The sequence below is a fragment of the Ranitomeya imitator genome, chromosome 4 (assembly GCF_032444005.1).
Source record: "Ranitomeya imitator isolate aRanImi1 chromosome 4, aRanImi1.pri, whole genome shotgun sequence".
In the NCBI taxonomy this organism is placed as follows: domain Eukaryota; kingdom Metazoa; phylum Chordata; class Amphibia; order Anura; family Dendrobatidae; genus Ranitomeya; species Ranitomeya imitator.
The window spans coordinates 438,479,807-438,493,981 of NC_091285.1; the positions used below are offsets into that span (position 1 = coordinate 438,479,807).

General features: G+C 43.3%; 1 protein-coding gene across 1 annotated transcript in view; it reads left to right on the forward strand.

Annotated features, from left to right (window-relative positions):
* The window catches only part of ARIH1 (ariadne RBR E3 ubiquitin protein ligase 1), a 132,705-nt gene that overhangs the window by 83,966 nt on the left and 34,564 nt on the right, over positions 1-14,175 (forward strand). The window contains exons 7-12 of the mRNA XM_069765623.1: positions 4,428-4,534; positions 6,426-6,468; positions 6,616-6,687; positions 8,681-8,811; positions 9,667-9,724; positions 11,138-11,398. Of these exons, the coding sequence (XP_069621724.1) occupies positions 4,428-4,534; positions 6,426-6,468; positions 6,616-6,687; positions 8,681-8,811; positions 9,667-9,724; positions 11,138-11,398 (672 nt within the window). The remainder of the gene's footprint in view (positions 1-4,427; positions 4,535-6,425; positions 6,469-6,615; positions 6,688-8,680; positions 8,812-9,666; positions 9,725-11,137; positions 11,399-14,175) is intronic.

Below are 14,175 nucleotides of genomic sequence, written 5' to 3' on the forward strand. Positions count from 1 at the left end.
TATACCACTGCTACTAGCCCCTATATACCACTGCTACTAGCCCCTATATACCACTGCTACTAGCCCCTATATACCACTGCTACTAGCCCCTATATACCACTGCTACTAGCCCCTATATACCACTGCTACTAGCCCCTATATACCACTGCTACTAGCCCCTATATACCACTGCTACCTGCTCCTATATAGCACTGCTACTAGCCCCTATATACCACTGCTACTAGCCCCTATATACCACTGCTACTAGCCCCTATATACCACTGCTACTAGCCCCTATATACCACTGCTACTAGCCCCTATATACCACTGCTACCTGCTCCTATATACCACTGCTACTAGCCCCTATATACCACTGCTACTAGCCACTATATACCACTGCTACTAGCCCCTATATACCACTGCCACTAGCCCCTATATACCACTGCCACTAGCCCCTATATACCACTGCTACCTGCTCCTATATACCACTGCTACTAGCCCCTATATACCACTGCTACTAGCCCCTATATACCACTGCTACTAGCCCCTATATACCACTGCTACTAGCCCCTATATACCACTGCTACCTTCTCCTATATACCACTGCTACTAGCCCCTATATACCACTGCTACTAGCCCCTATATACCACTGCTACTAGCCCCTATATACCACTGCTACCTGCTCCTATATACCACTGCTACTAGCCCCTATATACCACTGCTACTAGCCCCTATATACCACTGCCACTAGCCCCTATATACCACTGCCACTAGCCCCTATATACCACTGCTACCTGCTCCTATATACCACTGCTACTAGCCCCTATATACCACTGCTACTAGCCCCTATATACCACTGCTACTAGCCCCTATATACCACTGCTACTAGCCCCTATATACCACTGCTACTAGCCCCTATATACCACTGCTACCTTCTCCTATATACCACTGCTACTAGCCCCTATATACCACTGCTACTAGCCCCTATATACCACTGCTACTAGCCCCTATATACCACTGCTACTAGCCCCTATATACCACTGCTACTAGCCCCTATATACCACTGCTACCTGCTCCTATATACCACTGCTACTAGCCCCTATATACCACTGCTACTAGCCCCTATATACCACTGCTACTAGCCCCTATATACCACTGCTACCTGTCCCTATATACCACTGCTACTAGCCCCTATATACCACTGCTACTAGCCCCTATATACCACTGCTACTAGCCCCTATATACCACTGCTACTAGCCCCTATATACCACTGCTACCTGCTCCTATATACCACTGCTACTAGCCCCTATATACCACTGCTACTAGCCCCTATATACCACTGCTACTAGCCCCTATATACCACTGCTACCAGCCCCTATATACCACTGCTACCAGCCCCTATATACCACTGCTACCAGCCCCTATATACCACTGCTACTAGCCCCTATATACCACTGCTACCAGCCACTATATACCACTGCTACTAGCCCCTATATACCACTGCTACCTGTCCCTATATACCACTGCTACTAGCCCCTATATACCACTGCTACTAGCCCCTATATACCACTGCTACTAGCCCCTATATACCACTGCTACTAGCCCCTATATACCACTGCTACTAGCCCCTATATACCACTGCTACTAGCCCCTATATACCACTGATACTAGCCCCTATATACCACTGCTACCAGCCACTATATACCACTGCTACTAGCCCCTATATACCACTGCTGCCTGCCTCTATATACCACTGCTACCAGCCACTATATACCACTGCTACTAGCCCCTATATACCACTGCTACTAGCCCCTATATACCACTGCTACCTGCTCCTATATACCACTACTACTAGCCCCTATATACCACTGCTACTAGCCCCTATATACCACTGCTACTAGCCCCTATATACCACTGCTACTAGCCACTATATACCACTGCTACTAGCCCCTATATACCACTGCTACTAGCCCCTATATACCACTGCTACCAGCCACTATATACCACTGCTACTAGCCCCTATATACCACTGCTACCTGTCCCTATATACCACTGCTACTAGCCCCTATATACCACTGCTACTAGCCCCTATATACCACTGCTACTAGCCCCTATATACCACTGCTACTAGCCCCTATATACCACTGCTACTAGCCCCTATATACCACTGCTACCTGCTCCTATATACCACTGCTACTAGCCCCTATATACCACTGCTACTAGCCCCTATATACCACTGCTGCCTGCCTCTATATACCATCTACCACTGCTACCTCTGTCCTGTGTAGCTAATCTAGTCTTGTGTAGCTAATCCTGTCCTGTGTACAGTATCACACAAGATAGGATTAGATACACGGCGCAGCACAGTATCACACAGGACAGGATTAGATACACGGCTCAGCAGTCAGTATCTAATCCTCTCCTATGCACTCCTCTCCCCCTTGCGTGTCTTTCCCCATTGTGGTTTATTATTTTTGTTGTGGGAGATGAGGGAGTCGAGGATTATGCGTTCGGTATGGTATAAAAAAGATTAATAAAGGACTTTATTCTGGCCGAGTCTTTATTTACAATACATGTGAGATCTATGTGGCGGCATTATGGGTGATCTATATGGCGGTATTATGTGAGAAGCATATGGTGGTATGTGAGAACACTGGCGGTATTATGTGTGATCTATATGGTGGTATGTGAGAACACTGGCGGTATTATGTGTGATCTATATGGTGGTATGTGAGAACACTGGCGGTATTCTGTGTGATCTATATGGCGGTATGTGAGAACACTGGCGGTATTATGTGTGATCTATATGGCGGTATGTGAGAACACTGGTGGTATTATGTGTGATCTATATGGTGGTATTATGTGAGAACTGTATGACAGTATTGTGTGATCTATTTGATAGTATTGTGTGTGATCTATATGGCGGTATTATGCGAGAACACTATGGCAGTATTATCTTCAGAAAGCGGACCCATTCTATGGTGGTTCTGGCTGAGCACCTGCACGCGGGTCTGGGGTAATAGAGGGGGCAGCATGACCTCCAGTTAGGTGCAGTCAGGGGAGGGCTGGTGAGGCAGCTGAAGAGAGGGGTCTCATTTTTATCGTTACTATATGGCTACATTTCCTTCCCAGCGTCACCCCGGACTGCGCCTGTCGCCTTGCTTTCACACATTGCCAGGACAGGATGGAGAAGACAGGATCTGAGGAGGGGAATGGGGTCTGCATGCAAAGTCTGGATCAGACCAGGCCATCAATCCGCAGAAATGTTTCCTGGATTTCTGTGGAGCAGACGGTCCATCCATGTGTATAAAAGACAGCGCTCTATGTACAAACCCTGGCTGCTCCGCGCACCAAACAGGGGGCCCCTATAGACCAGCACACTGCTCTCCTGAAATACTCTGTGCTGCTGTCACCCTGCTCCCTCCACCACATATCTCCCAGAATCCTTTTGCTGCCTGCCATCCTTGGTGACTGTCTACTTGTCAGTATAAGGCTGCCTTCACACTTTCATTATTTGGTCAGTATTTTACCTCAGTATTTGTAGCCAAAACCAGGAGTGGGTGATAAATGCAGAAGTGGTGACATGTTTCTATTATACTTTTCCTCTATTTGTTCCACTCCTGGTTTTGGCTTACAAATACTGAGGTAAAATACTGACCAAATACTGATAGTGTGACGGCAGCCATACTCTGCAGTCACCAACAAAATGGCTGCTCACTGGGTTCCTGAATATCATCCTCTCTAATCCCTTAGCAAACACCCAGAAGGGGAGGAGAGGAGACATCACACACGTCAGCAGACTCCGCCCATAATTACTGCAGTGCTGTAATGTGAGCTAGTTGTACACTAGGTTTTTCTGAAATTTCGGCAGCTGCTCCCCCTAGTGTTGAAAAGTGGAAATTCCAAAACTTTTCAAATTATTTTTCATATTTTACTAAATTATAAACAAATGATAATATTTTTTAAGAAAATGTAATCATTAATTCTTGACATTTTTACAATTTCTGAAAAAAAATTTTTTTTGATGGCACCTTCCCTTTAAGGGAATCTGTCGACAGGAATAACACTGTTAATCTCAGGTCAGCAGCGTTACAAAGCTGTCTGGCACCTGCATGCAGCCAAATGCAGCGAGGAGCACCCCCGGTTTCAGTGGCTGCTATTTATAGTCAGAGCGGTGACTGAACAGCGAATATTGGAAGGGAGAATTAAGAAAATTTTCTCCCCTCTGCATTCGGCTGCGTGCAGGCGCACCTGGCAGCATCATAACGCTTTTAATCTGCAGGTTAACAGTGTTATTCCTGGTGACAGGTTTCCTTTAAATGACTTTGAAAGCGCTTTTCTAGACATACACCTGCTTTTATTCACAGTGTTTCAGCAATGCTAAATAATGCACATCACTAAATGATATCATTACCTAATTTATTTTTTTTCTTATTTCCTCTCTGCAGTGTAACAGACTATTGAAGTGGTGTCCTGCTCCAGACTGTCATCATGTTGTTAAAGTTCAGTATCCAGATGCCAAACCTGTGCGTTGCAAATGTGGCCGTCAGTTCTGGTGAGAAGCTAGTGGAAAGAATGACATTTATAGATCACCCCTTTGTGTACAGGGGTCCAGTTACAGTAAAACATTATTGAAAAGCTCCGTGTTCTAGCATGTCTACATCCAAAGCTCTTATTCACATGAAACAGCTGAATAAGCACACTTAGGGTATGTGCACACGCTGCGGATTTGGCTGCGGGTCCGCAGCGGTTTCCTATCCGTTTACAGTACAATGTAAACCTATGGGAAACACAATCCGCAGTGCACATGCTGCGGAAAAAAACGCCCGGAAACGCAGCGGTTTATATTCCGCAGCATGTCAATTCTTTGTGCGGAATCCGCAGCGGTTTTACACCTCCATAATAGAATACCGCTGTGGAAACCGCACAAAATCCACGGTTAATCCGCAGTAAAAACGCAGTGTTTTTGCACTGCGGATTTATTAAATCCGCTGCGGAAAAATCCACAGTGGACCACTTCTATGTGTGCACATACACTTGATGCTCAGCAAAGAATGGCAGCTTGGGGGACCTAACTGCAATGGTGGGGGTCCCATAAGTCTGGTAGTGAGAGCTCTGGTCCGCTTTGCCAATTATTGATGTCAACCACATTTTAGAACAGACACCCAGCTTTAATGGGTGAGGGGACAACATTGTTTTATCTGTACTAAAGGAGAAAAGCAAACTACTATGAAAGTTTGGTATTGTCATTATTATGTCCTGCACATGAAAGTTATGTCATGGATACCGCAGGCTGAATGCTGTCAAATCAACCTGTCCCTACACCCACAAAAATAAATTATATGGTATATATGTACCCCAAAATGATGAGACTCAAATTCTACTCGTCCAAGAAAAAACAAGCTCTAATACAGCTAAATTGGTGCAAAACAAAAGAAAACCGTAATGACCTTTGAAAAAAAAAAATTGTGTCTTTAAGAAACCATCTGTTGTTGCTTATTTAAAGGGGTTATCCCAATATTATTGTACAGGAGTGCGTATCTCCTTTGCCTCCCAGCTTCAGTCTTGCTGGGGGCAATGCGCTGTTGAATGTTTGAGAGTTTGGCACAGTAAACTTCTGCTCTCTCTGATACTGCAAGCAGCTTTGCTTTGGGAGTATCGGTAAAACCCACACGGGCTTTGAAGCTGGCTGGATGCAGCAATCTATAGTAAAGGGTTCTTAAACGCTGTGCCCCTTGCCTAGGAGGTCTGCCACCTCAGATACATTACAGAGGTGGCCAGTAACCTAGGCAGTGAACAATAGAATATATTGTTTATTATTATAGAGAGATGGATAGATATGCTTTTCACCATCATATTCTGCAGCCCTTTACATATATGATCATCACTGTTCCCTTTGGATCTCACAATCTAAATAAAATCCCTCTCAATATGTCTTTTGAGTGTGGGAGGAATCCCATGCAAACTCCTTGCAGACGTCCTTGATTGGATTTGAACCCATGACCCCAGCGCTGCAAAGCAACAGCGATGACCACTGAGCCACCGTGCTGCTCCTGAATTTTTTTGCTTCCATCTGGATTGGTTTTATCAGTTTTGTAAATGGATAATAGACCAAATATTTCATTTTTCTGATTTTATTCTTTGATATATAAATAATGTAAAAGTTTTTATCACAATTTTATTATGAATAGTCTTTTTGTTTGTGTGCTGGAATTGTATTTTGGACCAGTATTACATATTGCGATAATAGTAATTGTTCAAGTAAGAGCTCTTGAGTAACAGATGAAGTGGAGTGAACTTGTGCACAAGAGGATGCACTGCTCTGCACTGTGTAATACATGTATGGGTGTCACGGTTTACGTGTCATTCCACGGTGGTATGATATGCTCGATTTTAGATATTTAAATAAACCCTATAGATAATTGATAATTTTCTATTTTTGATAGTTTCAATTGTGGAGAGAATTGGCATGATCCTGTTAAATGCAAGGTAGGTACATTTAGTAAACATACTACTTTTCTTTGCCTAATTCTTTTTCTGGGGTATTGCGTATAGAAGTATTAAATATCAATCTGTCATGAAGGGAACAGAAAGAGCGTTTAAGGTTGTTGAACGTGATTTTTTTTCTCCCCCCAGTGGCTAAAAAAATGGATTAAGAAGTGTGATGATGATAGTGAGACCTCAAATTGGATTGCAGCTAACACAAAGGTAAGATTGGTAATTTGCTGGTGTTTAATTTTTTAATTTTTAGGGTAGCGTTCCTCAGACCCTGAATGCTATGTTAATTTGCATTTTTTTTGTACCTTTTGCAATCCTCTTTTCTGCTGTTACACCACTAATGTGAAAGTTTATTTGCAATATACACAGTCCAATTGACAATGAATTATGCAATGTTGTTCATACACTGAGCCCCATTTTTGAGGTCAGTGGGGATCCTTGTGGTCAGATATTCACTGATGAGCAAGTTATCACCTGCCCTGTGAATACGTGATAACTTGCAGTGTCAGGACTAACCTATTAAAGGAGCATTCCGATTAACATTTTATGGGCTCTACCTGTGTGAATGTTTATGTAGTGTACTGTAGGTGTATTAATATACTCGCTGATGGCCATCTTTTCTAGTGCCGCTCCAGGCCTCTTCTGAGTCACGTGACTGGAGTTCGGACAATCTGGATCACAAATGGCTCTGTGTGAGCCAGAAGTCGCTTTTAAAATGTAAGCCTGTGGTATATCACAAAGCGGCTCCATGGGCTTACATAGTAAGTCTAAGTTCACATTAGCGTTGCGCCGCTGTTGCGTCGGCGACGCAGCGGCGACGCAGCGGCGACGCGCCCCTATGTTTAACATAGGGGACGCGTGCGTCTTTTTGGTTGCGTTTTTCGCCACGTGCGTCGTTTCCGACGCTGGCGTCGGACGCACGAAAACGCTACAAGTTGCATTTTCTGTGCGTCCGATTTTGGTCAAAAACGACGCACGCGTCGCAAAACGCGCACGTTTTTGCGCGCGTTTGCGCGCGTTTTTCGATGCGTCGCGCGTTGCGTCGCCGACGCAGGGTGGCGCAACGCTAGTGTGAACGTACCCTAATAGTGACTTCCGGCTCATACATAAACCCCAGTGTGAGCAGGTAAGTTACAATATTTGTCGCATGACCCAGAAGAGTACCAGAGTGGCGTTAACAACTGGATAAGATGGTGATCAACTAGCATATTAATACTTTTTTTAATTCAAATAAATTTTTATTAAGAATAACAAGGCAATTAACATGTTACATTTACATTTTCAATATAGAGTATTTCCCCTCCTCCCCCTTCAAACAGCCCCCTTCGATCCCAAAGCCCCCCACCCCCACCCCACAAAGCAGCTCATCTTGTTAATTACTACCATCATTAAAACAATAGAGTATCTAATCCCTCAACCATTCGTATAAGCCACTCTTCACATTACTATCCCATAGCAATCCATGGAGGCCACATTTTATTGAACGTTTCAGTTTTCCCTTTCTTCTTATAAATCCCTTTTTCTAGTGTCAGGCCCTGTTTCACATACTGGAGGAACTCTCCTCTTGACGGCGGCTCTTCCCTAATCCAGTTTCTAGCTATCACCTTCCTAGCCATATACAACAATCTGGCTATAGCTATCTTTAGGTGTTTATCCACTCCAATCTCATCCACGCATCCCAACAAACAGAAAACTGGATCCCTTGGCACCGTGCATCCATACGCACCTTCCATACGACTCAAAACTACCACCCAGAAGGCAGCCAACCTCGGACATGTCCACATCATATGGAAAATGTCTGCATCCGTAGACTTACACCTCGGACATTCAGAGTCATTACGCAAACCTGCCTTGTATAGCACCATCGGAGACCTATAAACTCTGTGTATCATATAGAGCTGTGACAGTCTATACGGTTCACTCAGCGACAGTCTTGGGATCCATTCCAACACCGACTCCCAAGTCTCGTTATCTAGCATATTAATACTTACACGTCACTACACATATATTCATACTGGTTTAGCCAATAAAAACTTTATTGGGAGCACATGTTTAAATTAAAACTCTCTCTTTGGTACCCTGTGTGAATCTCATCCCACTCCAGTCATTCATTTTAACATTATTTGATAGAAGCCCAAAATACAGACGTATTTGAACTAATTGGAAATACCACTTTCATTCATTTTTGTTTCCTCCACACTAGGAGTGTCCCAAATGTCATGTTACCATAGAGAAAGATGGAGGCTGTAATCATATGGTGTGTCGGAACCAAAATTGCAAAGCTGAGTTCTGCTGGGTGTGTTTGGGTCCTTGGGAACCCCATGGATCAGCTTGGTAAGAGTAGTGCTGTTTCAAGCTTTGATAGAACCATGAAAACTGTGGGTCTAATGTTTGCAGAGAATATAGATTGTGTTGGATATTTGTGATCATTTTCTCGATCACTGGCCTGATCAGTTTATTTGAAAGGTAGTTAAAGTGAATCGGTCATCAGGATTTTGCAAAGTAAACTGTTAAATCTTTGTTTGCAGTTTTCAGTTAATTAGATTCTTGTGCATCGGGGTGGGAAGGTGGTCGGATCTTTTTTTGGTGCTCTGGCTTTGTCATCCTTGTGGGCTTAAATGACAGCTTTCAGTAACCTGCCTCCTGCTGTAAATACTGCGCTTGCGCAGTTAATATCGTGGTCTTTAGAAAAAAAAAGTCACTCTAGCAAAATCTCTTGCTGATAGATGCTACTGCGCATGCGCCTGTGCCATTTTGCTGGAGCCAAAACATTTTTTTGTGCTCCAAAAAATGGCGGTGGTGCATGCGCAGATTAAGAGCATTGCTTGCAGATAGATGCTACTGCACCCAGGCCGCCGCAGAGCACGAGCATCTCATTAACTGCGAACAAAGATAAGGCTACAACCACAAGACAGATTTCTTCAACCCAGGTATCATTTTAATCAGTGTAGCAGCACCAAACTGACAGTGCTTGTAGGTTACTGTGCAAAATCCTGATGAAAGGTTCCCTTTAAATTGTCTGTCCATCAGACTGCCAATGTTGATTCCCAATTTATAAGCATTTATCGCCTGACAATAGATAAAAATCTGTGTGTTTACACACCTATATTGTTGATCATTGCTATCCTTTATATCAGGGGTTTCTGCTATTTTTACAATTCGCTGCAATAATTGTACCAAATATTACAGGTATAATTGTAATCGCTACAATGAAGATGACGCAAAAGCTGCCCGAGATGCACAAGAGGTGAGCACATGGAATGGCAAACTTAGGTTGTGGACTTGCAATATTTACAATTCTTTAAAGGGTTTGCTTGGTGCCACTCATTTCCATCTATCTATATAATCGTCTAAGGTCCACTTCCGTCTGTCTGTCTGTCACGGAAATCCCACATCAATAGTAAAAACATGTTAAAAATAATAAAATAAAAAAATCATTATATATTCACCCTCCGACGGCCCCCGGCTCCAGCCCAGTCATTTCCTGCTCCATGCGTGCCGCTCTGGTCCCCAGAATGCATTGCGGCAATGACCGGAGTTGTACGTAGCTGTCTCGCGAGACCGCTATATCATCACGTTTTATTGCCGCTTGGGACCGGAGCGGCACGTGAGGAGCGGGAAAGGCCTGGGCTGGATCCGGGGGCTGTCGGAGGGTGAGTATATAACTATATTTTTTATTTTAATTCTTTTTTTTTTTTTAACAGGGATATGGTGCCCACATTGCTATATACTGCGTGGGCTGTGTTATATACTACGTGCACAGTGTTATATACTACGTGGGCTGTGCTGTATACTACATCAGTTGTGCAATATAATACGTGGGCTGTGTTATATACTACATGGCTGTGCTATATTCTACGTGGCTGTGCTATAGACTACGTGGCTGTGCTATATACTACGTGGCCGGCCGCAAACCATAAGCGATAGGCGCACTCAGTCCGCGAATTGGCGCGGGATTTGAACCACGCTGCACTAATTGGTCGCACCCGGCCAGCCGAATTCTGTGTATTCATTGTATTATTCTAAAATCTTCATAAATAAACTACATACGTATTCTAGAATACCCGATGCGTTAGAATCTGGCCACCATCTAGTATCTAATATCCCCTTAAGGAAATGCAGATATTGCAGTGGCATCATATGTAAACATACCTGCTGGGAAGCAGGATCAATTGGTAGGTTTATGCCCCTGTTGTAGGACAGAAGTGTGTTACCTGCCTATTGAGCATTCATCCTGACAGTTATGTGTAGACATAACATCATCAGCACCATCCCTCACATCCCAATGAGAAAATGTATGAAAACCTCGTTATTATCCAAAATGGCCTAATTTTGTAAATGGATGCGATTTGGGAAAGTCAATTTCCCATACTTCCCATTGTTCCACAAAAAACAAACGTAAATTTACATTGGGTTCTATGATGATCTCAATTTGGATACTAAAATTGCAGGAAGTCTGCCCGTAATATACACTATAACCTACCTGCCATATTGCCACCTAAAGGAGATGTAATACAATTATATATATATAGATCCTAAAAAGGGAAGGTTAGGGTATGTCTTATGCCATTGCTTTATTAAGATCTTCTATTTGTTATATAATAAGACTTTGCATTCCTTAAGAAAGAACTAATTTTTGTACTTCATCCTACTGGTGCAGCGATCCAGAGCAGCCTTACAAAGATATCTGTTCTACTGCAATCGCTACATGAACCACATGCAGAGCTTGCGATTTGAGCACAAACTATATGCCCAAGTCAAGCAGAAGATGGAGGAGATGCAGCAACATAATATGTCATGGATTGAAGTGCAGTTTCTGAAAAAGGCTGTGGACGTGCTGTGCCAGTGCCGCTCCACGCTCATGTACACTTACGTCTTCGCGTTCTACCTCAAGAAGAACAACCAGTCGATTATTTTTGAGGTGAGGGTTTGTTGTTTTTTTTTAAACTTGTGTTGAGTTTAAGACTTAAGTCCTAAGGTATAGATCAACCAATAAATTTGTGTGTAAGATATTCTAAGGCAATGTAGTATTTAGTGAACGGTTACAATATTGGTATTGAAAAATAACAGCTCTTAGGCCATGTTCACACGATCCTTTTTTTCATGCGGAATTGCCGCGATTTTCCCGCTGCGGGTCCGCAGCTGTTTTCCATGCAGGGTACATTACATTGTACCCTATGGAAAACAAGAACTGCTGTGCCCACAATGCGAAAAAAAAAAAAAAAAAGCCTCGCTGAATAGCTGTGGGAAAAAAGAAGTACCATGTCACTTCTTTTTTCGGAGCCGCAGCGGTTCTGCACCCATTGACCTCCATTGTGAGGTCAAACCCGCAGTAAAACCCGCAGATGAATAAAATATCTGCGGGTTTTACTGCGGTTTGTGGTGCAGAACCGCTGCAGCAGGAAGTGCGGGGAAGCGGGCGGAAGTGCGTGGGCGGAGTGTGGCTGCCCCCCGTGCTCCGATCCCGCCCCCCCGTGCTCCAATCCCACCGCCCCGTGCTCCGATGCCCCCCCCCAGTGCTCCGATGCCCCCCCCCCCTCGTGCCCTAATCTCCCCCCCTTATACTTACCCGGCCTCCCGGTGTCCGTCCGGCCGTCTTCTCCCTGGGCGCCGCCATCCTGCAAAATGGCGGGCGCATGCGCAGTGCGCCCGCCGAATCTGCCGGCCGGCAGATTCGTTCCAAAGTGCATTTTGATCACTGAGATATAATCTATCTCAGTGATCAAAATAAAAAAAAATAGTAAATGACACGCCCCCCTTTGTCACCCCCATAGGTAGGGACAATAAAAAAAAATTAAGAATTTTTTTTTTTTTCCCACTAAGGTTAGAATAGGGGTAGGGTTAGGGTATTTTCAGCCATTTTAACCCTAAAAAACTTCCTAGAAAACACACAGACTCTGCATAGAAAACTGCATAAAAAAAGGATCAAAAAATGCATCAAAAAACGCATCAAAAAAGGACCAAAAAAAGACCTGCGTTTTCTGCCAAGAGCTGCAGTTTTTTAAAAAACAGTCCTGAAAAAAAAAGGATGGAAATCAGGAACGTGTGAACATACCCTTATAATAAAGCAGCCAGAAACCTGTTTGAAAATTGTCAAAAGTTAGTGCGCGCTCTCAGGATTCTCTGGGAAGGGGCCAGACGTTTCTGCGCACATTTACCTGGCACTTGACCACATTAATTTTGTGTAGTATACTAGTAGTCGCATGCCCAGCCAGTCCCAGGTAATAATGTTTGAAAATACCTCCAATTAGAAATGTATAGTTTTTCTGATTTGCTATGTCTTTCTTCATGTGCAGGCATTGCAGGACCTTAGATATCCATGGTTATGACCATTGATATATTGACAGTTAGCTGGTTGCTAGTGGACGTAACCATGAATACATAAGGACCTGCAATGCCTACACATGACGAAAAAAACATAGCAAATCAGAAAAACATATTGGGATAGGTTCGTGGAGATGGGAATACCTCTTTAACCCTTTCACCCCAAAGCCTGTTTTCACCTAAGTGACAGGGCCAATTTTTACAATTCTGACCACTGTCACTTTATGAGGTCATAACTCTGAAACGCTTCAACGGATCCTGGTGATTCTGACACTGTTTTCTCGTGACATATTGTACTTCATGATAGTGGTAAAACTTCTTCGATATGACTTGCATTTATTTGTGAAAAAAAAAAAAATTTGTCGGAAATTATGAAAATTTAGCAATTTTCAAACTCTTAGTTTTTATGCCCTTAAATTAGAGAGTTATATCACATAATATAGTTAATAAACAACACTTCCCACATGTCTGCTTTACATCAGCACAATTTTGGAAACATAAATTTTTTTTGTTAGGACGTTATAAGGGTTAAAATTGACCAGCGATTTCTCATTTTTGCAACAAAATTTGCAAAACCATTTTTTTACGGACCACCTCACACTTGAAGTGACTTTGAGGGGTCTATATGACAGAAAATGCCCAAAAGTGACACCATTCTAAAAACTGCACCCCTCAAGGTACTCAAAACCACATTCAAAAAGTTTATTAACCCTTCAGGTGCTTCACAGGAATTTTTTGAATGTTTAAAAAAAATTGAGCATTTAACTTTTTTTTCACAAAATTTTTACTTCAGGTCCAATTTGTTTCATTTTACCAAGGGTAACAGGAGAAATTGGACCACAAAAGTCGTTGTACAATTTGTCCTGAGTACGCCGATACCCCATATGTGGGGGTAAACCACTGTTTGGGCACATGGCAGAGCTCGGAAGGGAAGGAGCGCCATTTGACTTTTCAATGCAAGATTTGCTGGAATTGAGATCGGAGCCCATGTCACGATTGGAGAGCCCCTGATGTGCCTAAACAGTGGAAACCCCCACAAGTGACACCATTTTGGAAAGTAGACCCCCTAAGGAACTAATCTAGATGTGTGGTGAGCACTTTGAACCCCCAATTGTTTCACTAAAGTTTAGAATGTAGCATTGTGAAAATTAAAAAATCATTTTTTCTTTCCACAAAATGATGTTTTAGCCCGCAATTTTTTTTTTTCCCAAGGGTAACAGGAGAAATTGGACCACAAATGTTATTGTCCAATTTGTCCTGAGTACGCTGATACCCCACATGTGGGGGGGAACCACCGTTTGAGTGCATGGCAGAGCTCGGAAGGGAAGGAGCACCGTTTGAAATGCAGACTTAGATGGAATGGACTGCAGGTGT